This window comes from Lithobates pipiens, unplaced genomic scaffold (genome assembly GCF_037356315.1).
Source record: "Lithobates pipiens isolate NorthernLeopardFrog02 unplaced genomic scaffold, aLitPip1_a1.2 Scaffold_13, whole genome shotgun sequence".
NCBI lineage: Eukaryota > Metazoa > Chordata > Amphibia > Anura > Ranidae > Lithobates > Lithobates pipiens.
Window position 1 is genome coordinate 188,029,636 of NW_027507718.1, and position 27,689 is coordinate 188,057,324.

Below are 27,689 nucleotides of genomic sequence, written 5' to 3' on the forward strand. Positions count from 1 at the left end.
TTCCAGTTGACTAGAATGTATTTTTTCTATTGATTGACCTCAACAAATATATAAAAATAATGGCAATTGTAAAATTAGGGACAAAGTTTATTCACAAATAAGAAAAGACTTTAAAAAAATAAAAAATAAATAAATCATTGCCAGCCTGTGTTTTAATATAGGTGCTTCCCGTGGAACAGACAAAAATGCGCTACGTGGGTAGCCCCATAGGCCAATCTCTCTTTCAACACACTTTGATAGGAATATTGAAGGAGCTGGGTGGCAAATTGACAGACTAACAGAAGCTGTACACAATCAGATACAGCTGCTGTTTGTGTACACTGACAGGCACCAAGTGCAGCTGTCAGAATACAACACAACAGGAGTTTCATCCATCCACACTGTATATATTTTTTATTTGATTATGGGTTTAACGTGTGATATGGTTGCCTCTAAAGTGCCGCAACCCCTTGATAAAATTTCCCAAGTCTTGGGGACCCCTAACATTAAAATTATTTTTGTAGCATGGGTTGTCAGCACCCAAGGCAAGACAAGTAATTTGCAAACCTAACCCACGGACATTTAGCGATCCCTGAGTTCCTTCCACTCGTACAGTATTAAAACCCCTTATGGTAAATTTTAGGATGTACCACTCTGTTCTCCTCCTTTCTTTCCCTTTTATCTCTTTATCCTAATTTTTGGGGTTTTTTTTCCCCCATCCCTCTAGCAATTTCTCCCCTTTTCCTCTCCCTTCTATGTATTCTCTAGTTTTATTCTTTCTCTTACTCTGTGGTGGAGGGAAATGGGATGAGTGGCAGTGCTGGGGGGAGTTCTGATCAGCCAATTTAGGTGCTCTTGACCAAGGTCATCTGCTGATCTGAGAAATATAGTGGGCACTTTTTTTTTTTTTTTTTTTGCAAATCTGTTTATTGGAATTTCAGACAGTGAACAAGTAACCAAAAGCAAAACAAGACAGACAAAAACAAAAACAAAAACAAAAACACATACATTGGTCACGATTAGTGTTACAGGCGTGACGTGTAGAGAGTTGCAATATAAGACAGTGCATTACATAAAAAAACATGTCGGAGAATTCAAGGCATCTCACCGGCCACAAAGAGCCGACTCCATGTGCAGTAGGATGACTCAGGACTAAACCATGCTACTCAGATATACAACATTTCCACTAGTGCATATTCCTATTCATTTACAAACGAAAATGCGTTAAGTAGGCTATGGGTCTGAGGCCGTGGAGGCATCCGCCAGCCAGCTGGACCAGACCTTGTCATATTTTTGCGGGCAACCTCTATTAACATAGCAGTCCTTGTAGAGAGGCAGGCTGTCGTTCACCAATTTTTTCCACAGGGAGAGAGGGGGAGGAGTGGGCTTACGCCAGCTGAGCGCAATGGCCTTGCGGGCATAGAAGAGAAGTAGCCCAGCTAGGGTGCGCCGCGCCACAGTGGGAATTAGCTGATCTAGCAGGCCCAGTATGCAAGTTTCTATAGAGAGTGGGAGCGATATGGAGGTGACCTGTGTAATGACCCCTAGTATCTCCTTCCAATAGTCAACAATGGCTGGGCAGGTCCAAAAAATATGAATGAAGTCCCCCGGTATTGTCCCACAACGCCAACATCCCGGCGGGGAGGCGGGGTTCATTTTGTGCAGTCTGTAGGGGGTGAAATATGCTCGGTGGGCCATCTTAAACTGTATCAGCCGATCTCTCAGGGAGACCAGGGATCTGAAGGGGAAGTCCCACATGTCATCCCAATCATCGTTATCAAAGGTGGGAATGTCTCGCATCCACTTATCTCTAAGTTTCCCCAAAGTAGGGAGGGAGGTCATTATCAAATGGGAGTAAAGTGTTGAGGTGGGCTTAGTGTCACAACTGGACTTGAGGAGGCCCTCCAATGCGGATTGGACAACCTGGGGGGGAGAGCTGGAGAACTGGCACCTGAAGGCATGGGAGAGTTGTAGATACCTAAAAAAATAACTCTGCGGGACGTTGAATTCAGAAATCAACTTGGGGAGTGGAGCCAGCGATTGGTCAGAAATCACCTGGTCTACTGTTCTAATATTGAATTTAGTCCAAGCATGGGGTTCAGGCAGTTTGTAAAACTGCTCCAGGGTGGGGTTACGCCACAAGGGGGCAGCTGGAGAAAGTGCATTGGTAGGGTATTTTTCGATTTTAAGTCCTACCCCCCATGCACGCAACGTGGTGCGCATGGAGGGGGTCAGCGGGTACGGGGCCTTCGGGCCACGATAGAGTAAAAATTTCAATGCCTCCAGCGACCCCAACACCGCCGCTTCAACCAAGGTGGCAGGGTTTGTCTTATCAGGAGTGAGCCACCAAGCTGCTGTAACCAGCTGGGTGGCTAGAAAATATTTGTACAGGTCAGGGCACGCCAGTCCTCCCTGGGAGGACGGACGCGTAATTGTTGACCATCCATACCTGGGGGACTGGTTTCCCCAGATGAAGGAGGCAAACAGACTATGCAGACGGGAGAAAAAGGATTTGGGAATCCAATGTGGAGATTGGCGAAGTAGGTAGATAAATTTCGGTAGGATTTTCATTTTTATCAGGTTTATCCGCCCTAGCAATGATAGGGGTAGTGACTCCCATGCCTTCAGACGCAGCCGTGTCTCATGAACCACTGGGGATAGATTTAGGGGTACGAAGTCCGAAGCCTGTCTCGAGACCACAACCCCAAGGTACCTGAAGGTCTCCACCCACTGTAGGGGTAAATCAGGGGGGGCAGTGTCGCGAGCCGCTGGGTCTATGGGGAACAGAAGCGACTTCGACCAGTTAACCCTAAGGCCCGTGATCGTGGAGAATGAATCAAGAATTTGTAATGCCCCTCTGAGTGAGGAGTCCGCATCGTTAAGGAAGAGAAGGAGGTCGTCCGCATACAGGGCGACCCTCTCCTCCAGCCAGCCAACACGCAGGCCCCTGACATGCAGGGAGGTACGTAAGGCCTCCGCCAGGGGCTCCATTGCAATGGCGAATAGGGCCGGAGAAAGAGGGCAGCCCTGTCTCGTGCCCCTGGACAAAGGGAAGGACCGCGAAATACTCCCCCCCAACTTAATGGCCGACGTGGGGTGTCTATAGAGCGTCTGAAGCCACTTAATAAATACCAAGGGGAACCCCATTCTGCGGAGGACCTCCCACAGAAAAGGCCACTCTACAGTGTCGAAGGCCTTCTCTATGTCTAGGGAGGCCACCACCCTGGAACCCTCAGTAAGGTGCTGAGCATGGATGTTAGTAAACAGGCGTCGTAAGTTGATGTCAGTGGCTCTATTAGCCATAAAACCAGTCTGGTCCGTCTCTATCACAGACGGCAGTAGGGGCTGTAGTCTCGTAGTGAGCAATTTGGTAAGAATTTTGAAGTCCGCATTTAGGAGGGCGATAGGCCTATATGAGGCACATAACGTGGGGTCCTTAGGGGGCTTGTGGATTAGTATAATGTGTGCATGGCTCATGGAGGTGGGAAGGGTGCCCTCCGCCAGACAGTGAGTATAGAGCTGGGCCAGCTGGGGGGCAAGTAGGTCCCCGTGGGTTTTGTAGAACTCCATAGGGAGGCCATCTGGACCCGGGGATTTCCCTGCGGGAAAGGAGCAAATGGCCCTCCGTACCTCCTCCGGGGTAATGGGCCTTACCAAATTTTCTCTCTCTGTGTCCGAGAGCCAGCCGAGTGCCAGGGGGTCCAGCCAAGGCGCCAGGTCCTGTGGCCTAAGATCCGAGGGCAGTACGGAGGTATAAAGGGAACTATAGTATTGCCTAAAAGTGTCTAATATGTCTGGAAGAGAGGAGACCGATTCACCTGAGGGGGACACCACACTAGGTATCACCGTCAGGGGCAGGTCATGTTGAGCTAACATTGCCAGGAGACGACCGTTCCGGTCCCCCTGTTCAAAAAACCTCTGCTTGTTGCGGTAAAGATCCAGTCTGGCAAGTTCTGTGAGGTGGAGGTGTAGTTCTCGTTTCGTCGCACTAAGGGCCTCGAAACTAGAGTCAGTGGGGTCAGCTGCATAGGCCTCAGCCTGGGTATCTACCTTGCTCTGTAATTCAGTCGTGGTGGTGGCTTGTTCTCTACGGATCCCAGCTATGGAGGAGATATAATGACCTCTACTGAAGGCCTTGAATGCGTCCCAAGTAACCTCTGGGGAGGAGGACCCTGCATTAATTTGCCAGTATTCGGTAAGGTGGGGCGGGATAGTGTTTACCAAATCGGCATGGGAGAGCCAGTGGGTTCCCAGGCGCCAAAGGGCCGAGGTTCGGGAAGTGGGGGAACGGACATTAAGGAGGAGAGGGCAGTGGTCCGACAGCCCGCTGGGCAGGTATGTGGCGTCTAACACGTCCGAAAGCATGGCTGGATTGGCAAAAGCTAAGTCGATGCGTGAGGACGTCTTATAGGTGGTGGAAAAGCATGAGTAGGCCCTAGTCGAGGGGTGTTTCCACCTCCAGGCCTCCGTCACTCCCATGGCTTGTGCCCAAATGGATAGGTCAGGGGAGCAGTGTTTGGGGGGGACCGGTCTGTCTAAGTCTGGGGCTAGAATGGCATTAAAATCACCCATAAGTAACAGCCTAGCGGGGCAGTACGGGGTAACCTTTTCCAGGATCGTGTATAAGGTGGATGCTGAAAAGGGAGGAGGCAAGTATACATTTACCACTATATATCTCGTTCCCCAAACTGTGAAAACCACTATCACGTATTTACCCTGAGGATCGGTGTGGATCTGCTCCACTGCACATGGAAGGGATTTGCTAATCAACACCGAGACCCCCCTGGCATAGGTAGAGTAGGAGGCATGAAAGGCTCTCTGGATCCATGGCTTCTTCAGTGCCAACAGCTTGCTGCCCACAAGGTGCGTCTCCTGAAGCAGCACCACATGGGGGGAGTGCAATTTCAGATATTTAAAGAGAACTGCCCTTTTAAATTTAGAATTGAGCCCCCGGACATTCCAAGATAGGATGTTAAAAGAGGACATGTCACGCGTGGCCATCAGAAGGTGTCACTATTATGTCAAGGAGACATACCTGAGCGTCAACTTCATGCACCAAGAGCCGCCTAGACCCAGAGAGCCCATCGTAGGAAGAATCGTGACCAGACAATAACCATACAAACAAAAAAGTAAACACATTAACAAAAAGCAAACATACCCTTGGTGACCGGCAAACATACCCTTGGTGACCGATAGTGGGCACTTTTAATGGTAACTATAATCATAGGTAGTGTTACTCGCCGTGTCTCGTAGCAGTGACACAGGGGATATAGGGTATCCCCCTGCCACTTCACATTCCTCACCAGTCAGCTGACCTCTAGTCTCTTCCCCCCAGCCATGCCGTGAACTGAATGGGTGGCTGCAAGCTCCAGGAACAGCCCAGCTGGGGGGGCCACAGGCTCCAGGGACAGCCCTGCTGGGCAGCTGCAAAAAGGCTGGGAGAGCGGTGCAAGCTTCAGAAACAGCCAAGGATTTGGTGATCCCTGGCAAACCATCATCCCCACCCCACCCCCCCCAGGTTGATAGTTAAAGCCATGATATGTTATAATTGTGATGATTAAGGCTTACAGCCCCCCCCCCCCAGGTATGAAATGTAAAGGAATATTACACTTTTGTTTCACTTTAAGCATTATTAAAATCACTGCTCCCAAAAAAACTGCAGTTTTTAAAACTTTTTTTTGCATTGATCCATGTCCCCTGAGGCAGGACCCAGGTCCCCAAACACTTTTTATGACAATGCCATGCATAAAAGCCTTTAAAATTAGCGCTTGATTTTTCATGTTCGTGTCCCATAGACTTTAATGGTGTTCGAACAAAATGTTTGCCTGTTCGCGCGTTTTGGATGCAAACTGAACGGGGGGGGGGGGGGGGGGGGGGGTGTTTTGGCTAATTTCATCCCTACTGTGCAAACTTCACAGTGGACTTCAAGCATCTTGCAGTGTGTCCTTCGCCATTCTTCCTCCATACTCTGGGTCCTTGGTTTCCAAGTGAGGTGCAAAATTTGCTCTCATCAGAAGAGGACTTTGGACCACTGAGCAACAGACCAGGTAAGACACTTCTGACGTTTGTTGTTCAGGAGTGGCTTGGCAAGAGGAATTAGACATTTGAAGCCCATGTCCAGGATCCGTTTGTGTGGTGGCTCTTGTAGCACTGACTCCAGCCTCAGTCCACTCCTTGTGAAAGTCCCCAACACTTTTGAATAGCCTTTTCCTGACAATCTTCTCCAGGCTGCAGTCATCCCTGCAGCTTGTGCACCTTTTTATTTTACATAGCTTTCTATTAATGTGCTTTGATATAGCACTTTGGGAACATCCAGCTTCTTTTGCAATTACCTTTTGCGGCTTCCCCTCCTTATGGAGGGTGTCAATGATGGTTTTTCTGCACAACTGTCAGGTCAGCAGTCTTTCCCATGATTGTGATTCCTTCTGAACCAGACTGAGACCATTTAAAGGCTCAGGAACCCTTTGCAGGTGTTATGGCTTAATTAGATTATTAGAATGGGACACTGAGCCTAGAATATTGCACCTTTTCACAATATTCTAATTTTCTGAGATTGGGGGGTTTTCATGAGCTGTAAACCATAATCTTCACAATTATGACAAATCACGGCTTGAACCATCTTGTTTTGCATGTAATGATTCCATCTCATATTAGTTTCACCTTTTAATTTACATTAGTGAAATAAATTAACTTTTGCACAATATTCAAATTTCACGTATCAAACTTCTTACAGTACATTTTTTAGAGACTTACGGTTATGGAAGTTACATTTAACATAAAGCACATGGACTGAGGAATTAAGCTGTACAGTACTAACAGATACTGCAAGGGGATATATAGTTAACACTTGTATATATTACATTTTATAGTAAAGCAGATTGACCCATCAGACAAGCTTTATTTGTTAAAATCTGGAATTGTAAAAGCCTGGTACTGCTGGACTTCTATACAGCCTGCTATCCATGCCATGCTAATATCAGCCTATGTCGCCTTAAGCATTGGTGGTGCTTGAGAACAAGCGTGCCACTGAAAGCCCTGGAAATTAATGCTGACGCACACATACCAGAGTTTTACACAATGACAGCATACAGACATCCGTGTTGGACACAAGCTACAGTTCATGCAAAGAAGGCTGCTGAACCTTGTTCATGCCTGAGTTTTCTAAGTGAACGCCGCTTCACCTTTACAAAGCAGTAACAATTTACAGGCTCTAGTTAAGCAACTGCATGGTGTTCACCACAGCTAATTCTGTACAATTGAAGAGCTTTAATGTTAACCACTGGACCCTGTGGGGGCTCCATCAGACTTTTTCCGTCAGAATGTCCGACTAACAAAAGTTTGAGAGCTGGATATAAAATTTTCCGACAACATGATCCGACAAAGTCCGATCGTTTGTAGAGAATACCGATCGGACAAAGTGCCACGCATGCCCAGATCAAATTACGAGACCAAAGCTATTGGCTACTAGCCTGAACGTAGTCCCGTCGTAATGAAGGAACGTCATCATGTTCTGAACGATTGGATTTTCCAACAACTCTGTCCGACCGTGTGTATGCAACACCAGTTTCGGACAAAATCCGTCGAAAAAAAAAATAAAAAAAATCTGACGGACTTTGTGGTCGGAATGTCCGGCCGTGTGTACAAGGGCAAAGGTGACGATCTACCTGAACAACATGGGAGAAGTCACAGCTCACTGGGCAGTGTCACCTCCTTACACCTGATTTAAACCTCCAATTGCTGTAATCGCGTGCATTGCACTGCAATCATGGGTTTAAATCAGGTGGTGAGGTGGCAACACAGTTTCCTCAGCACCTGTCAAGCACAGGGATCTCTCGTGAAAGGAGCAGCAGTGCCTACTGTACTTGTGAATGAGCCGTTTTCGGGAAGTGCACTAAACCCGCAGCATATAATAGACTACGGTAAACACAGGTGCACTGCACCTGCGGTGTGGGTAAACCGCAGCACATCAGTGTAAAAGCAGACCTATACCATTAGGTCCAGTGTATTGCTTCACACTGACCTGAAGATCTCCTCTTTCCTGCTGCTGGCACCACTCTGGAGGCCGCTAGCCGGGATAAAAGGTCGAGTGCAATTGATATCACTCTGCATAGAACCGGAGCCGGCACTACTGAGGAAGCATTTTCTTATGCTCCCCTACTACTAAAGTTCCAACTTTACAAGTCATTCTGCATTGCATTCTATTTGATGCTCTAGAATGGTGGATCAGTGAGCCCAGACTGCGATCTACAGGTTACTGGCACCCCCCCTCATACATATATATATATATATATATATATATATACACATACATACATACATACATACATACATACATACATATATACACACACATACACACACAAAAAAAAAAAAAAAGGACAAACTAGAATTTAAAGCAAATATCTTTATTGTGCATTCATGCCACATAAAATTCACATTATGATAAGATAGCTAGAGTGCAAAAAGTCTGCTTGCAAACAGTAAGCTGCACTGTAGTGTAATTTTAGGTCTTTTAATACTGGGTGTAAATCCAAGGGCTGTCAACTCACTAATAACTACTGGACTGTCACCTACGGTTAAAAGGGGACACTTCCATTGTAAAATACTGAATCTTAGTTTGTCGGTGAGTGCAACTGTCTGGCAGTGTGGGGTAGAGAGGAGGTCTTCTCAGGCCTTTAGTATGGTGGGTGTGATCATCTTGGGGAAGGCATAGTATCTACATTCTTCAGGAGGGATTAGGTCCATTACTGTGGTGCTGATATTTTCAGTTTTGAATCCAGCCTCCAGAAGCTGAGGTATTTGTGTTTCCTACAACCATAAGAGGACAGCAAAGTAAGTCTGTAGTCATTTCAAAGAGCAATGAATGAATTAAGCAGTAAAACCGAAGGGTTATGACGAGGGAAGCAAAAAAAAATAAAAAACACCCCATACAAATGTGGTATATAAAACGAAAGAATTAGAAACGCACTGGGAATCTATAGTAGAGACAAATGTGCACAAGTATGCAGTTTTAGTTCAAGCAACAGAACTAGGGTCAAACATTTGCATTTCTGTGCATCTAACGCGTTTCAGAGTGTGTTGAGGTGCATTTTGCAAATGCATTTAAATGTGTTTTTCCTATTTTACAATAAAATATTTAGACTTATAGCCTTATTCCCAGGGGCTTTAGACATTCTACACTCATCATACATGCCTTTTCATGCGTCATCGCTGACTTCTGTGGGCCTAAAGCATGAAAGCAGACAGATAAGCCCGAGCTTCCCCCCCCCCTCAAAGAAGTTCTGTAGCAGACAGGGCTGCTGTTAAATAATGGGGCCCTGTACAGCCTTCCGGATGGGCACCGCCCCACTCCCTGGGGTGCAGTGGAACAGCGGCACTGACTTTAATCCGCATACACCCCAAAAAATAAAAAGTCCATCTTCTGTTCCCACCTCATGGGCCCCTCTGTTGACCTGATGGGGCCAAGAGTAATGCAATTTAAGCTCTGGTAAACAAGTAGTAGTGGGGGTATGGCATATTAAAATTCATTTAACATTAAAACTGCCCTGGCCCCCTGTTTAGCTGATGAGGTCTGGGCCCAGTAAAATAGGATTGGTTGTACTGCCTTATCAGCTGCCCTAAGCAAAGCGCACAATTGTGACCTGGCTCCATATGATATGCATTTTAAATCCAGACATGCCAGCATTTGAGGTTACACAGTGGTATAATAGTGTTGCTTTACCTGGAACATTTTTTCAATGTCTGTGTATTTGGTCTTCAGTAACTCTCCCCAAGACGTCAGGTTACAGTATGTGAGGACACCTCCTGGCTTGAGAAGGCGATGTGCATGACCCTGCAGAAATTAATAAATTTGCCAAGTTAGTAAATATATAGCAAAGCAATAACTAGAACCAAGCTCTAAGAGCAGCATTGCAAATAAGATCAGCATCTCGAACAAAAGGAGGTGTGCACCTGTATAAAAAATCTACAGACAACAGAATGAGAACTCGTGTACATTAAAGTGGAGCAAAAAATAAATAAGGATTTAAAATAAAAGCATCCATCACCTTGTGCTCACATGCAAATGCATACACAGGTCACGCACATATATGTAAATGGTGATCAGACCACATGTTCAGTATTGCTGCAAACATCAGTGTGAGAGTGATAATTATAATACCAGACTTCCTGCTTAAAGTGATAAAGGATTTTTTTTTGTTACGTATTAAACGTCATACTTACCTGCTCTGTGCAATGGTTTTGCACAGAACAGCCCCAATCCTCCGTGGGTCTCTTGCCGGTGTTCTGCCATATAGCGTCCGACCATCTAGAAGTGTCGACCCCATACTGCACAGGCACAGCACTTGCGCAGTACGGAGCAGAAGGAGATTCGGAAAATCTCAGATGAACGGCGCCTGCGCCGCGAGTCGAGGCGCTAGCCCCACCATCCAAGTGGACACAGGGGTGCACATATTAGAGGCCCACTTGCCACGCTTCGGGCACGGTCTCGCTGTGCTCGGTTCTTTATTCTAACTCTATGTCCACTTTGATGGTGGGGCTAGAACCTGGACTCACAGCGCAGGCTATTTTCGGAATCTGCATGTCCTGCGCATGCGTTGTACACAGTGGACACTATCCCATGGGGGACATTATGCGATAGTACACTGGCACTCTGGGCTCCACCCCCCTGCTGAGACACAGATTGGTTTGGCCTTCCACTCCACTCTGGCTTTGAGCATTGATTGACAGCAGCGGGAGCACTCATCAGGGAGGTGGAGCCCAGAGTGCCGGCAATGGACCCAAGGAGAATCGGGCCTGCATCTTCTGTGTAATGTATTTGAACATAAGAAACTCTAAAATGTCAGTAGCTTAAAATCTCATGTAATCATTTACCCTTAGAATGTACATAAAATTACCTTAATAAAGTTGAACTGATGTGTATGCCAGGTCTCTTCAGAGAGAGGGTATGTGTCATAGAGAATTCCTGAACAGAGAAACACAAAGAAATATATATAAAATTAAAAAAACCACACTAAAAGACAAAAAAAAAAAAAAAAAAAATTTAAGAATTCTATTCAAGTATTCAAAGTATGTATTCCTAACTCATTACCTTATATTGCTCTAAGCCTCCTCCAAAGTTTTTTTTTTTTTTTTTTTGCTACAGTGATTCAACTTCCCATTAGAGGGTGGCTATGTTCATGCTCCAATTGTATGTGGGAGCAGACACCCCTCTTGCTTGCACCTGAGGTAGACCAGGGACTATGGGACATGTAGTGTGCATAGATCAGTGCACATGACTGCATTTAATGAGCACTTCTTTCCCCAAAGAGCTGGAAGAATAGCTCAGAGGCAGAAAAACACAGTAAGAAACAAAACGAAAAACAGATTACAGGGCCATTAAACATGGATCATTTTGAAAAATAAGGATATTGTTTTGTGTCACTTCTTGACCGCAATACACATCTGGGAAATTATCCGATAGTGTGGCCGGCAACAGAGGCGACAAAAGATTAGATCGTCTGATTACCCCTATGGCCTTGGAAGATTGAAGCGACATCATGACAATCACTTCTAGTCCCGGGTTAAAAAAAATAAAATAAAAATTCATATAATATAATTTAAGTACCATAATTTGTCACCATTCCACGAACGTGTGCAATTTTACGGCATGACATGTTCATTTACTTGGCGTAACAGTTTTTTTTGTTTTTAAATATTATTCATTAAATTGCATTTTTTTCCCCCCAAAAAATACTGTGCAACATAAAAAAAAAAAAAAATATTGCGACGATCGACTCATCAAATACCCCCAACGGGGCTAGGTTTTCCTTTACTTTTAAATCAATATATCAATGCATTGATAAGTCTAGGTTCCCACCTATGCAGCTGCGTTTGATGCATTTTTCCAGGCACGTTTCAGTGCATTTTGCGTTTATGCATGCAGTTTTCATGTATTTTGCGTTTTACATTCCCCCCCTTTAAACACACTAAAAAAAACACACACACACACACACACACACACACACACACACACACACACACAATAAAGCTGGTTGTTAAGGATGGTGCTGGGAAGCCAGCTGCTGTGTCTAACAACCAAATGAGGGACAAGAGAGTGCCCCCCCCCCCGAACCATACCAGGCTGCATGCCCTCAACATAGGGGAGGGGTACAGGTGCTCTGGGGATCCCCAGAAACCCCCCCCCCAAAAGCACCTTGCCCCCATGTTGAGAAGGACAAGGGTCTCTTCCTGGCAAACCTTGCCTGGTGGTTTTTCAGGATCTGCGGGCTTATCGGAATCTGGAAGCCACCTTTAACAAGGGGAACCCCAGATCCCAGCCCCCCACCCTATGTGAATGGGTATATTGTACCCCTATCCATTCACCAAAAAGGCAGTGAAAAGTAAATAAACCCCCCCCCCCCCCAGACAGTTTTTGACAATTCCTTTATTAGTAAAATAGCTGAGCTAATAAAAAGGAATTGTCAAAAACTGGCTTTTTTTTTTACTTTTCACTGCTTTTTTGGTGAATGGGTAGAGGTACCCAATACCCATTCACATAGGGTGGGGGGGGCCAGGATATGGGGGTCCCCTAGAATCCAAAAATCCCCCCGCAGACCCCAAAACCACCAGGCAAGGGTTGTCAGGAAGAGGCGACTGTCCTGATCAACATAGGGGCAAGGTGTTTTGGGGTGGGGGGGGGGGGGGTGCTCACTCATCCCTTCCCTTTACGCTTTTTTTTTCCTACATTCAGCAGGGAACCCAGCTGACGACTCATCGGTTACTAAGGACATGGCGGCTGGCTTCCCAACCCCCTGCTTAGCAACCAGCTATATACAGTGGTAATATAGGAACCGCAAAAAAAAAAAAAAAAAAAAAAAAAAAAAAAAAAAAAAATCGCATCACAAAGCACCATTTGCATTTCTGGTGCAGCTCCATTGAAATTAGGCGCAAATCGGGGGGGGCACCCTGACCCTAAAATGCATATATGTGAGCTAGTACCATAGAAAACCGTGTTAAAAATGGACTATAGTGCATTTCTGCAAACTGCATAGGTGTGAATGTAGGGAAAGAGCCATTTTAAAACATCTAAGTGGAGTTCTCAAAACATGGCCCCTTGGGGGGGTAACTTGAGGACTGAGAACCACTGCCCTAGGGTGTCAGCTTAAAAAACGAAAAGTTAAGTAATTTTCTAGCAAAAAATCCTGTTTTAAACAATAAGTGTCAGAAAAGGCTTTGTCTTCAAGTGATTAAAAGCATATGCCCATCTGTCAACATGGACACATACTGTATGTCGCCCAGTAAAAAGTTTTCAAAGTAACTTACCATCAAAGTGTCCATCTGGTAATGTTGGCACTACATCTTCCCAAAGCCCCTTCAGTGGGACAATCTAAAAGAAAAAAAAAAAATAAGACCTAAAAGGTTAGCTGTGCATTTTTGCTAAACAGTAGTACTTTGAGAGGGATGGATGATAGAGCATATGAGCTGATAAATATTTTGCTGACAGTAGAAGAGAGCAGAGGGCCAGGCTTTTTAGGTTGCAGCTGCTCCTTTATTATTCAAAACACAGGCTGGAAGGAGGAAGATGATCAAATTGTATTGCTTAACCACAGTACAGAAGAGTCAGGTCAACTGCAGCAGAGAAAAATCCCTGACAAGGCTGTGCTGTGTAGCACAATCAGAATTCTAAATTTCTTCTACACATTATTCTTTGTGTGCCCACTTTCAGGGCACATCCATAAAGGGTAAAAAACAAAAACACACACTTTTTTAGTTCTAGATAAGGGGTTAGAACCCCTATTAGGTTGTAATGTCAATCCCTGCTATAGAGATTACCAATCCTTTCTTGCTGGCCATGGTCATTAGGTCTCAAAAGTGAGGAATAATCCAAAAATTTTGATTTGTCACCATAACAGGAATAAGGGAGGGGATTACTTGTTCTGGTGACAAATATCTAGGATTTATCTCACTTTAACCACTTGCTTACTGGGCACTTAAACCCCCCTCAGTCCCAGACCAATTTTCAGCTTTCAGCGCTGATGCACTTTGAATGACAATTGCGCGGGCATACAACAATGTACCCAAATGAAATTTTTATCATTTTTTTCCCACAAATAGAGCTTTCTTTTGGTGGTATTTAGTTACAGCTCGGAGTTTTATTTTTTGCTAAACAAACAAAAAAAGATGCAAAAAAAAAAAAAAAAAAAAATCATGTTTTAATAGTTTGTTATAAAATTTTGCAAACGGGTCATTTTTCTCCTTCATTGAAGTGCGCTGATTAGGCGGCACTGATAGGCTGCATTGGTGGGCACTGATGGGCTGCATTGGTGGGCACTGATGGGCTGCACTGGTGGGCACTGATGGGCATAGTTAAGGCGGCACTAATAGGCACAGATAAGGCGGCACCGATGGGCACAGATAAGGCGGCACTGATGGGCAAAGATGGGCACAGATAAGATGGCACGGATGGGTGGCACGGATAAGTGGCACGGATGGGCACTGATAGGTACCACAGATAGATGGGACTGATGGGCACTGATAGGTGGCACTGATAGGTGGCTCTGATAGGTGGCTCTGATAGGTGGCACTGCTGGGCACTGATGGGCGGCACTGCTGGGCACTGATGGGCGGCACTGCTGGGCACTGATGGGCGGCACTGGGGTGCAGCACCTTTGAGGCAGATTTTGGGTGGCACTGTGGGTGGCACTGCGGGTGGCACTGCGGGTGGCACTGCGGGCACTGCTGGGTGGCACTGTGGGCACTGCTGGGTGGCACTGTGGGCACTATGGGCACTGCTGGGTGGCACTGACAGGGGGGCACTTACTTTATTTCAGGATGGCACTGCGGGTGGCAGGTGGGCACTGGCAGGGGGCAGGTGTCCGCTGGATATGCTGGCCGTGATCGGGACTGATGTCCCGAACACGGCCGCCGGCGATCGGCTTTTTTTTTTTCTCCTCGCGCTGTCAGCGCGAGGAGGAATACTATCCGATTACCGGCTCCGTTTTATCACATGATCAGCTGTCATTGGCTGACAGCTGATCACGTGATAAGGGGTCGGGATCGACCCCTTACACGGATCGGTGATCAGGCGAGTCTCACGGACTCGCCGATCACAGAGCGCGCCGCGCGCGCCCCTCAGGGGGCGCGCAGGCCGCTCGTAACCAGGACTACGTCAATAGACGTAGTCCCGGAAATGTGGGTCCGCGCTATTGCCGTCATTTTGCAATAGCGCGGTACCCAAGTGGTTAAAGGCCTCATTCAGACGAGAAGGGTCCGCTTGCAAGGAGTCCGCCTCTGTCCGCCGGCTCAGCAGGAGTTCTCTCAGTTGATCGCCGCAGGATTCTATGGAGAGAGATCGGATGAAAACAGACAGCATATCCACGGAACATATTCCAGAGGGTAGTATTGGGGCCATTAGTGATCAGTTGACCAGAGCACATAAACCCAAGGTAAGTATAGTAGCAAGTCCTAGTTGCAATCTCGGAACACCAAATAAGAGGATAATATGCGACCGATCTAAACTACGTGGCATGTGAGAAATGACAATCACTAAGGGAGCTAGGGAGGAGGTGGAATCCTTATGGATAGAGCTCCAAATTGATGACGCTAAGGGGGAAAATACTGGGAGTATGCTATAATCCCCCTAACCTGAGGGAGGAAGGGGAGACAGATCTATCACAATTTGGATTAGCAGCAAGGATGGGAAGTGTTATCATAATGGGGGGGATGTTAACTATCCAGAGTGGGCGGAGGGAACCACGCCTTCATCTAAGGCTCGCCAGTTCTTAAACGTCTTACAGGACAATTTTATGGGTCAGATGGTAGACACACCAACTAGAAATAAAGCTTTACTGGATCTACTGGATTACCAGCAATACAGACCTGATCACAGATGTGGAAATATGGGGCAATTTAGGGAACCGCGATCACAGGTCAATTGGCTTCAGTATAAAAAATAAATAAAATTAATCACACAAATGGGAAATATAAGGGGAATACAAAGAGGGCCCAAAATACATCCCTGGGAATTACAGACCAGTTAGCCCAACATCAATAGTATGTCAACTCTTGAAGGGAATGATAAGGGACTATATACAAGATTTTAGTAATGAGAACGTCATCATTAGCAGTAATCAGCATGGATTCATGAAGAATCGTTCTTGCCAAACCAATCTATTAACCTTCTACGAGGAGGCGGAGTTGCCAGCTAGATAAAGGAAGGCCCATAGACGTGGTGCATCTGGATTTTGCAAAAGCATTTGACACAGTTCCCCATAAACGTTTGCTGTACAAAATAAGGTCCCTTGGCATGGACCATAAGGAGAGTACATGGATTGAAAACTGGCTACAAGGGCGAGTTCAGAGGGTGCTGATAAATGGGGAGTACTCGGAATGGTCATGGGTGGGTAGTGAGGTCCTCCGGGGTTCTGTCCTGGGACCAATCCTATTTACTTTGTTCATAAATGACCTGGAGTATGGGGTAAACAGTTCAATCTCTGTATTTGTGGACGATGCTAATCTAAGCAGGGCAATAACTTCTCCGCAGGATGTTGAAATCTTGCAAAAAGATCGGAACAAATGAATGGGGCGAGCAACTACATGGCAAATGAGGTTCAAATGTAGAAAAAAAAAAAAAGTAAAATAATGCATTTGCGTGGCAAAAATACGAAGGCAATCTATACACTGGGGGGGGGGGGGGGGGGAGAACCTCTGGGGGAATCTATGATGGAAAAGGACCTGGGGGGTCCTATGATAGGCTCACCAATGGCATGCAATGCCAAGCTGCTGCTAACAAAGCAAACAGAATATTGGCATGCATTAAAAAGGGGAATAACTCCAGGGATAAAATGATAATTCTCCCGCTCTACAAGACTCTGGTCCGGCCGCACCTAGTGTATGCTGTCCAGTTCTGGGCACCAGTCCTCAGGAAGGATGTACTGGAAATGGAAAGAAAGAAGGGCAACAAAGCTAATAAAAAGGGTCTGGAGGATATTAGTTATAAGGAAAGGTTGCGAGCACTAAACTTATTCTCTCTGGTGAAGAGACGCTTGAGAGGGGATATGATTTGACCATACAAATACCGTAATGGTGACCCCACAATAGGGATAAAACTTTTTCACAGAAGGGAGTTTAACAAGACTCGTGGCCACTCATTAAAATTAGAAGAAAAGAGGTTCAACATTAAACTACGTAGAGGGTACTTTACTGTAAGAGCGGCAAGGATGTGGAATTCCCTTCCACAGGTGGTGGTCTCAGCAGGGGGGAGGGGGCAATCGATAGTTTCAAGAAACTATTAGATAAGCACCTGAATGACCACAACACACAGGGATATACAATGTAATACTGACATAGACTCAAGTCCAACCTATGTGTGTGATTATTTTTTCAACCTCACCTACTATGTAAAAATATATATATTTTTTTAAATAACAAACGTCATACTTGCCTGCTCTGTGCAATGGTTCTGCACAGAGTAGCCCTGATCTGCTTGGGTCCCCTGCCGATGCTACTGGCCGCCCCCCCCCCCCCGGTCAAGTGCCCACCATAGCAAGCCACTTGCTATAGGGGCACTTGTGCACGCTTGCTCTCAAGCCAGCTCATTGGCACACAGACCAGTTGTGCCCCACCCCACACTCCCTCCTCACTGGCTGTAATTGACAGTCATCACGACTATAGAGTTGGTATGCGCCAAGATCCCTGGACCGGCGCAGCCTCTCAGCAAGCTGCTGAGAGGCCGAGCCAGCCGCTCCCGCCTCCTCCATAGCACTGAGAGCCACTGACAGTCAGCAGCTCTCTGATCACGGACCTGAGAGAACCGAGCCATCAGCGATGTTTGATCGCTCAGTTCTCAGTGTTGGAGGCACCGGGGGACAGATGCAGCATCCACCTAGGCAAGTAGTATACAAAAAATAAAAACCCACACACCAGCGCAAACATCTTTTAAACCACATGCCGACTGGGCCATAGCCAAAAGACTGCTACATTGCGGTCGTGTTTTTCTGGGTGGACGTCCATGTACATCCTCCCAGAATTATGCTCCCTGATGGGCACGTGCCCGGGAACATCTGTGACCCGACGGATCATGGTAAACAGCCGCTGATAGCAGCCGTTTACAAGTGATCGCTCCGTCAAATGACGGAGCGATCACTTGTAAACAAATCAGCATCACGTCATGATGCCGATTCCTCCCTCCCCTCTCTGCATCGATCGGTACAGTGAGAGGGGGAGAGATGGCAGCAGCGCTGTGGGCTGGATGTGTAGTGCACACAGGGCTGCACAGTGACAATACTCTGCAATAAATTTTAAAAGAAACAAAGAATTCTTTATTTTTTTTAATCAAATTTTCAGTCTTTGATTAATAGCACAAAAAAAAAAAAAAAAGACACCATTTAATTTGGGTACAGCGTTGCATGACTGAGTAATCGTCATTCAAAGCACCGAAAGCTGAAAATTGGTCTGGTTAGGAAGGGGGTTTAAGTGCTCAGTGGTTAATGCATGAAGGAAACTCCACACCCTTCTGCCTTTACAACTTTAAGCATGTAATAATGCTCTCCTTTCCCACTGCATGCAAGAATTTTTTTTCTTTGCTGATAGTGCATTTCCCACTCAGCAGCTACTGTTAGTGCCCTTTGGTCATATTCTGTTGACTCTAGATACAAACTTGATCCTGTAAGCATTTCCTAGTTATACCTGCATCCATGAACCCAGTTTTCACTTATTTCTACACTGTGACCTTCTACAGTCACACTCCATAAACACGTGAACCTATCATATGCACACTGGCTTGCTAAGCTCATCTTCAGTCCTTTTAACAATCAAACTGTGTTTAAAGCTCGTCATACACTGCTCGAATTTTTGGCTGATTCAGCAGGCATTCAAGCTGTGGGTGAACCTGTCATTATTCACCCCCCTGCTCGACAAAAGCCAATTTTTCAATGGACTTATCAAAAGGAGCCACTTCAGCAGATAGACAGCCCTGTTCAAGGATTCAGCAGCCACTGAATAAAATAGCCAACAGCTGACATTACTCCACCAGTGCTGCTTAGTGGGGAGGATAGATCGATTTCTCTTGTTCAGCCCACAAGTCTGAATGAGGGAAATTCAAAGCATGTATAGCTAGCTTATACCTCATGAGATTCTGGAGTTTAGCCGACAGCTGCTGTAGCAGGACAGGGCTGAATGGTACACCACAACTGCCCACAATGAAAGAGGTATATATTCCAGGCATTCATCCTTGGGCACATACTACCCTAAAGGTTGGTAGAACTTGGTGGATGGTTCACCTGTGCCTTACACCTGCACCTAAACTCTGGATCTTGGAGCATCAAAGCTAAACTCCCGGTGTGCCAATATAAGTAGCGGCACACCGTGCACCCGGAATTAGAGTGGAAGAGCGCATCAAGTCAACATCAGAATAAGAACAGAACAGAGGGAGAAGACAGCAGAGGAGACCCGGCAGAAGATGTCAACGGAGGACACAGAAGAGCCGGAAAGGGGAAAATAGATTTTCTTTTGGTGCATGGGTAGAGGTACCCCCTACTCATTCACATAGGGTGGGGGGCCAGGATCTGGGGGTCCCCTTGTTAAAGGGGGCTTCCAGATTCTGATAAGCCCCCCACCCACAGACCTGGACAACCAAACTACCAGGGTTATCAGGAAGAGGCCCTTGTCCTCAGTAACATGGGGACAATGTGCTGGAGCGGTTGATCGCTCGTCCCCACCCCCTTTCCTGACCTACCGGGCTGTGTGCTGAGATAAGGGTCTGGTATAGATTTTGGGGAGGACCCCAAAACTTTATTTTTTTTTCGGCGTGGGGGGTTCCCCTGCAATTCCATACCAGACAGAAGGGCCCGATATGCTCTTGGAGGGGGAACCCATGTCTTTTTTTTGTGCGTGGATTTCCCCCTAAAGATTCACATCAGATAGTGCCTGGCATTGTCAGGGATCAAAGTTGGATCCCTATTCATTGAAGTTGGACTTCAAGTCACAGGGCAAAGTCGGATCCAAAGTGATTGTCGTGTCGTACCAGTGTGAACCCAGTCTGAGTGAGTGAAAGCTGTGCATCTGCCTGTCCTTTCACAAGGGAGAATGTACTTGTAGGGAGCATGCGAGTATAGACAAATGGGGCCTACTGCAATCTTCATCAATATTAGCTGAAGGGTGGGGTGGGGGGCGCAAAATTCTCTACCTTGCCCAAGGCTCCATTCTGCCTAATCTGTCTCTGCCTACAATTGTTTAAATCAAATCCTGTCCTTAGACCGTTTATAAATGGCCTAAAGTTTGAGGTGGTTATACCGTGATCAGACTACAACCATGATTTAAAAGGGGGTATCTTTTTTTCTCTCAGAAGACAAATTCCCCACAATGTAAAAGTATTCAGAGGGACTATACTGCTGCTAGATTACTGCTATAGGCGCCTTTACCAGGCTCTTTCAGGGAGCTCAGTAAGGATGCGAATGGCTGCATCTGGTCCCTGGGATACAGGGAGAGGAACAGATGTTGTTCCTCCTGCTGTGGGATGTCAAAAACCAGAAGTAATGAGGATTTAGTCAATTCTGGTTTCGGTTTGATCAGATGCTTTGTGGGCCAGGAGAGATCTGGGGTCTCAGACCCTAGATCTCTTCATAAAGAGACTGCTGGCTTTGTTTATTTTTAGGTCCAGTTTTCTGGTTTTGTTTGCCATCATGATTGGTCAGAATCAGGGTGGTTGTTTATGGGGTCATACAGTCCCATGTGCATTTCTACCAATCAGTATGGCTGCCTGTGATAGTGATGAGCCTATAGGAATGTGTGGCATCCGTCACTGCCCATGAGGGTCAGAACACTGGCATTTAACAAGCTTGCGAGTTTTACTACACTTCCCCTCTCTCCCTATACATGTGAACCCTTACATTGTATAAAAAAAAAAAAAAAAAAAAAAAAAAAAAAAAAAAAAAAAAAAAAAAACCCCACACACACACACCACAAAAAATGCCCTCTCTTGAGCCACCTCAATACTGGACACCACTTTCACCCTCGTCCTGCCCAGGCCAATTTTCAGTCTGTCACACTTTGAATGACAATTACTCAGTCATGCAACACTGCCATTTTTTATAATTTTTTTGAGACAGCTTTTTTGTATTTAATCACTTTTTGCTAAAACAAAAAAAAAAAACATTTTGAAAAAAAGAAAAAAGGTTTTACTTTTGGTTATAAATTGTTGCAAAGTAGTAATATATTTCTTCTTCACTGACGTGTGCTGAGGAGGCTGCATGGATAATCAGGACTATTATCAGTGTAAATGCTGATCTCACTGTGCCCTGTCAGATCAGTTGTCCTTTCCTCACATGCTGTCTGTGTGGGGAAAGGAGAGCCAATAACCAGCAACACTGTTTACATTTGACCAGCTGTGATTGGACATCGCTCATCACATTGTAAAGGGCTGCTGTGATTGGCCCTGATCTGCTGTGTCCCACAGTGATTACAGACACAGGGGGCATGCAGGAAGCATGTTCTTGGGAGCATGTCCAGGGACGACAGAAATGGAAAGCTAAACTGTAGCCGTAAGTCAGCTAAAGCATGGTGGGTAGGTGGTTAAAGCGAAGCTCCACCCTAAAGTGGAACTTCCGCTCATTGGGACCCCCCCTCCGGCGCCACAATTGGCACCTTTCAGGGGGGAGGGGGGGGGTGCAGATACCTGTATAGTACATTCTACCAAGTAACATTCTACCAAGTAAAGCGCAACATAAACTGTTGGAACTATATAATCCTGCAGATATTTACGCCACTTCCTGCGGGTCCCCCGCTGTCTGCTGGGAAACACACGGATCCCAGACACAGCGGGGACCATCTTTATTGTGCAGCACGACTCACGCATGCGCAGTAGGGAACCGGGAAGTGAAGCCGCAAGGCTCCACTTCCTGATTCCCATACCCAAGATGGCGACAGCAGAACCCGAGAGCCGATCGAGAGATCGGCTTCGGGTGCCGACATCGTGGGCGCGCTGGGCGGGTAAGTGTCCTTATTTTAAAAGTCAGCAGCTGCAGTATTTGTAGCTGCTGACTTAAAAAGAAAAACACACACACACACACACACACACACACACACACACACACACACACACACACACACACAGAACTCCCGCTTTAATGGATGATCACATAACCTCTGTTCTCAGCTACATGAGGGGCTTAGAGAGGTGAAGGTTGAGACTTCAGGGGGGGTGTGTCAGAAAGAGGCAGAGAAACAGCAGTGAACTGACTTTCCTAGTGAAGAGCTGTGGAGGGGAGTGTGTCAGCAGATGTCTGACCATTGAAGTACAGGCAGGCTGTGCACCCAAGTAGAATTATTATAATAATTATTATTCAGGATTTATATAGTGCCAACAGTTTATGTGGCGCTTTACTTTGTAGAATAACTACTGACCAAGCTGAGAGATGTGCTTCTATGCCTAGCATGGTCAGTTTGAAATAGGAAAGCAGGAGGACTGGCAGGGACACTGGGGATTGTCACAAAAAATAAATAAAATAAATAGGGAAGAAATACAAAACAGAACAGGATACTTTTATACACATACGTGGTAACGCACACACACACGAAATAAAATGTTGGGGAAACATTCAGTTTAGCATGCATCGCATTAACCACTTATCGACTGGCGCACACTGATGTACGTCGGCAGAATGGCACAGGCAGGCATACATGTAAAAAAAATATATATATATTTTGTTTGGGAGCCATGTCGCATGACCGCGCAATTGTCAATTAAAGCAACACAGTGCCGAATCACAAAAAGTGGTCTGGTCTTAAGCCAGCAGATGGCTTGGTTTGGTCTGGAAGTTGGTAAAGCATTCTATTAATTATGAATGGGTTGGCAACACACAACAATGGATGGGAAAAAAAATGCATGACATATGCAACGTGTTGGTCTCTAGTGTACAATGCGTTGGGGCGCTATTCACAATGAATAGCACAGCAACCCTACACAGAGCAGGTGCATTGCCATGCATTGTGTAATATGTGCCTTTTGGAGAGCAAATCCCATTAAGGATTAATTCATTTCTTTTTGCAATACTAGCCTTGTCTAAACGAACAAAGACGTGACCGCCTAAATATGAATTTGGTGGCCACAATTCCTACTTGCTCATAGAAGGCATATTTCTATTACCTTATGTTTTTGGAGTTTGGCCCATTCCTGTAGCCGCTGGAATACCCCATCATTGCATTCTATAATCCAGTGTTCTTCTATATTATACTCTTCCACCTTAGTGGCTGCGATTGCCATGCCAAAGCCAATCTCTAGCACTCGTCCTCCTAAAAATTGAAGACACAAGTTAAAACAAACAAACAAACAATTTACAACCAAAAGTAATACACCACTCACTACAGCAGGTCATTTATTTCGTCTTTATAGAGTGATGACAGTAAAGCAAAATTATTTCAGAGGAATTTAAAATTTACCACTTCATGCAGGAACATAAAATTAGGAGATAAGAGAGGGGGGGGGGGGGAAAGAGAAGAAGAAGTAGAGTAAATTGGGAATTACACTCCTCTTTTATCAATTGTGATTTATTGGCTGACAGCTGTTCACGTGGTAAGGGGCCCGGATCTGCCCCTTACTTCGATCAGCCGAGTCTCATTGACACAGTGATCACAGGGCACGCAGGCAGCTCATGCACGGGAGGACATAGACGCCCTTCTGGCAATTAAGGCCCACACTGTACTCATCTTTCAGCTATAGCGTGGGCGGGAGGTGGTTAAATCAATATTAAATGACATGGTATTGATAAGAGCTATTTTATCAAAGGAAAGTTCCCAAAACATGGCCCATTGGGGGTACTTGAGGACTGAAGTTGAGAACCACTGGTAGATATAAGGACACTAATGCTTTTAGTCTGCAGTGACCCAATGAATTGCTGTCAGATATTCCCAGGACTGTGTCCCTCTAGCTCCAGTGTTATCAGTTGTATGTACTCCGATTCTGTCCACACTTATGCAATGCAGGAACGCCAGCAAAATTGTGCATGTTCCCATGGCGCACAACAATACACACAATCTTTTTTACAAGTCTGTTTCCATGCTTTTTATTAAATTATATTTTAAAATTAATGTCTAAAAAGGGATCACCACACTTGTAAAATGTAGCCTGTTGCAGTCTCTCAGATGGCTTGGACATGAAAAGGACCTTCTGAAAAACAAAGGTTTTTGCTTGTTTGTGCATCTGGCATAGAAACAAAAATGTCAAAAGTTGACCATTCAAAAACCACAAAGTGAGGCATTGAAGAGCGGTAACTGAAGCAGGTCCTGTCACTGCGGCCATAATAGCAAGGCGACTTGTTACATTTGGTGTAGGAGTGTCGGCGTCGCTCTCCTCCACAGGCATGAAAACATAGCAGATGTGAAGATTGCCCAGCAATGCAGGAGATATAACTAAAGGCTGTACAATTACTTCTTCCATACTTGGAGTCATGACACAAAAAGTTGTTCAGCTAAAGACTAAAAAAAGCATGCAGGCCTAGTGCCCCTCCTAGCATCCAGCTGTCACCAAATGTAACATACAAAACAGCTATTCTAAGACACCCAACACATTGCTGGAGAGCAAGCCCGCCTCAATCCTGAGGACTGTGCTTCTAGGATACCATCTTTTATCCCTTTATTATGAAGGAATCCATGAAAAAACCCAATGCAAATGATGATATCTGCATCTTACATACATTAGCACCATTAGTAGGTTATTGACAATTTTGTCTAAAAGAATAAGGTTTCATTTTTTTCCCCTTCATATTTAAATATTGTTAATATATTCAGAAAATATGTGCAATGCAATTACAGCCAATCGAGTTTTATTTTTATTTTTTTTAAATATTGCACTTCTGTTTGTCAAAAAGCAATATTTTTGTTTATGAAAATTGGATTTATAAAGGCATTCCAACTTCCAACAAATCTGTCTGTAGTGCATGTTCAAACCTTAAAGTGATTGTAAAGTCCATTTTTTTTTTCCTATAAAAATAACAAACATGTTATACTTACCTGCTCTGTGCAGGTGGTTTTGCACAGAGCAGCTCAGATCCTCCTCTTCTTGGGTCCCTCTTCTGGGCTCCTGGTCCCTCCCTCTTGTTCAGTGCCCCCACAGCAAGCAGCTTGCTATGGGGCACCGCTACAAGCTGAGCTGCAGCCACGGAGCTGTAGTTTGGTCCACCCCCTCTCTCCCGATTAGCTGACTTTAATTTACAGCAGCAGGGCCAATGGTACTGCTGCTGTGTCTCAGCTAATCAGGAGGAAAAGGACCTGGACCACTGAGACACTCATGGACATCGATGGATAGAGATGGGCTCTGGTAAGTATTAGGGAGGGAGGGAGGGGAGTCTGCTGCACACTGAAGGCTTTTTATCTTAATGCATTAAGATTAAAAAAAACCTTCTGACTTTACAACCCCTTTAATATCATGAATAACAGGGGACTAAGTTTTTACTCCAGGAGGTATATAATGAGTTTGGCAATTCTAGAGAAATGCATTAGGCCCCTTTCACACTGGAGCGGTGCAACCCGCATCTTAGGAGCGCTGTATTTACAGCTCCTAAAGGACCCCTTCCAAATTGAATACAATGGGGCAGCGCTGCAAACCCACCTGCAAAGCGTCGCTGCAGCGGTGGTTTTAACCCTTTTTGGGCCGCTAGCAGAGGTTAAAACCCACCCCGCTAGCAGCTGAATAGCATTGCTAAAATGACAGTAAAGCGCTGCTAAATATACTGGCACTTTACCACCAGCGCCTGCAACGCTTCAGTGTGAAAGTAGCCTTACAATTTAACTAAACCCATTAGGCTCCATTCACACCTAAGCATTGTGCAGCGACAGCTGCTGCACCAGGTTTTTAGAGTTGAATGTGGCCTCCCTCCGCTCCAAAGAAGCTCATACACCAAATCTTGGCACAGGGCCAGGAGCGTTTGGCGTTGCAAATTTTTTGCCGCAAAAAATAAATAAATTGCACCACGTTTGGAATGCAAGAAATAATGGCATCGCAAACACGTCCCTTGTTTTTTGGAAACATGCGATTCTGCACGCAATTCCAGTATGCTCTGGTGTGAGCGGAGCCTTAGATTTTTAGAAAAAAAAAAAAAATAATATATATATATATATATATATATATATATATATATATATATATATATATATATATATATATATATATTTATATTTATATATATATATATATATATATATATATATATATATATATATATATATATATATATATATATATATATATATATATATATATTTTTTTTTTTTTTTTTTTTTTTTTTTTAAATAAAAAAAAAAAAATTATAAAAAAAGGGGGAGGGGGGTGTTTTAGTCAAAAGACTAGGATTTAAACTAAATAGAAATTGGACGTCAAAATGAACACTGCCCAGATCTATTACACAGCTGAGACAGAGACAGTGCCTTGCACAGTACATGCCAACCTACAGCTTGATAACGTAAGTTCTATTACTAGAAGACACAATAATAAGAATACATGAAATCCTTTCCATTAGAAGGTGTGCAGTGATCAGATAAGAGAAAACACAAGTACCTACCTTTACTAGCAGCTACCCCAGCCAGGCTGTGCATATAGGGGGTCTCCCACCTTTCCATGACCGGTTTGCCCAGGATCTCCAGGTGGGTGTCAGCCTCATTGTACCCTGCAGATGCATGGTGCCAATCAGCCTTGCAGGTCTCCCCCTCTATGAAGATCTTATCTGAGGCCATGGCTGGGAGATCAGATCGGGAAAACAGAGCAGGACACAGAGACAGCCCTGCGCCTCAGCTCTTGGGGTTATACGACTCAGGGCAGTGGGCGTGGTTGGCAGCACATGGAGGAATAGGAGTCAGCCGAGGGGGCGTGGCTGGGGCGGCTCCTGCTGGATAATCAGGGAAAGTGACAGCTGTTGCCAGGGGGACGTGTAAAAGTTTAAAGTGGCCCTAAAGTCTGAACTGGAAAGGTTTGTGTGCTGGCATGCTGTCTAGATAGAAGATAAATGTATACCAGGCTGTCCATTGTATTATAAAATATTTCAATATTAGGTGAAAAGGGGAAAAGGTGTATACCAGCAACGATTATGCCATGGCCATATGGGTATCTCCGAAACCAAAGCGGCATAAACGTTTATTGTTGCGGCACAAACGAATGGCGTGTTTGTTTTTAAAATTCAGCAAAATGGGCTGCAAAGGGGGCGGGGCTTGCATTTAATTGAATGTTTAATATCCGAACCAGCACAAACGCTCGTTTTTTTTTTCAGAAAAAATCAGCACAAAGAATGGTATATTTTTATTCAGGTTTTACAAACACGCGGAGCCGACTTCACACAGCTGTAGCTAAGAGATCTTCAATGAAGACTGATTGTAGCTTTTAGAAATTGCACTACATTGTGGTTTAGTACAGTGATGGAGAACCTTGGCACTCCAGATGTTTTGGAACTACATTTCCCATGATGCTCATGCTCTCTGCATTATAGTGGAGCATCATGGGAAATGTAGTTCTAAAACATCTGGGGTGCCAAGGTTCACCATCACTGGTTTAGTAAGATACTATAGATAGGATGACCAAATTTCTCAACTGTCATTCAGGGATAAGGATGAGCTCAGGAGTGTTCGCCAACAGCACGTGCAGAGCCCGCCAGGAAGTCGGCACTGCGGAGCACTAATTGCAAACAGTGAGACATTGTCCCGATGCGCGGCTGCAGAGATCGGGAAATGTCACACTGCTTGTGATTAGT

The 27,689-nt window shown here is 45.2% G+C and overlaps 1 protein-coding gene across 1 annotated transcript; it reads right to left on the reverse strand.

Moving 5' to 3' along the window:
- Window positions 1-8,368: 8,368 nt before the first annotated feature.
- On the reverse strand, window positions 8,369-26,755 carry GAMT (guanidinoacetate N-methyltransferase). The gene is made up of 6 exons (XM_077475990.1): window positions 26,511-26,755; window positions 23,102-23,247; window positions 13,282-13,345; window positions 10,875-10,942; window positions 9,701-9,811; window positions 8,369-8,787 (listed from the first exon to the last, which is right to left on the reverse strand). The coding sequence occupies exons 1-6, from the start codon at window positions 26,680-26,682 to the stop codon at window positions 8,647-8,649; spliced, it is 702 nt and encodes a 233-aa protein (XP_077332116.1). The 5' UTR covers window positions 26,683-26,755; the 3' UTR covers window positions 8,369-8,646.
- Window positions 26,756-27,689: the final 934 nt, after the last annotated feature.

Coding starts and splice junctions, on each gene's coding strand:
- GAMT (XM_077475990.1), bottom strand. CDS start 26,682: ATGGCCTCAGATAAGATCTTCATAGAGGGGGAGACCTGCAAGGCTGAT. Junction 10,943..13,281: donor ACCAGATGGACACTTTGATG/GTAAGTTACTTT, acceptor TTCTCTGTTCAG/GAATTCTCTATGACACATAC. Junction 9,812..10,874: donor ATCAGTTCAACTTTATTAAG/GTAATTTTATGT, acceptor TAATTTCTGCAG/GGTCATGCACATCGCCTTCT.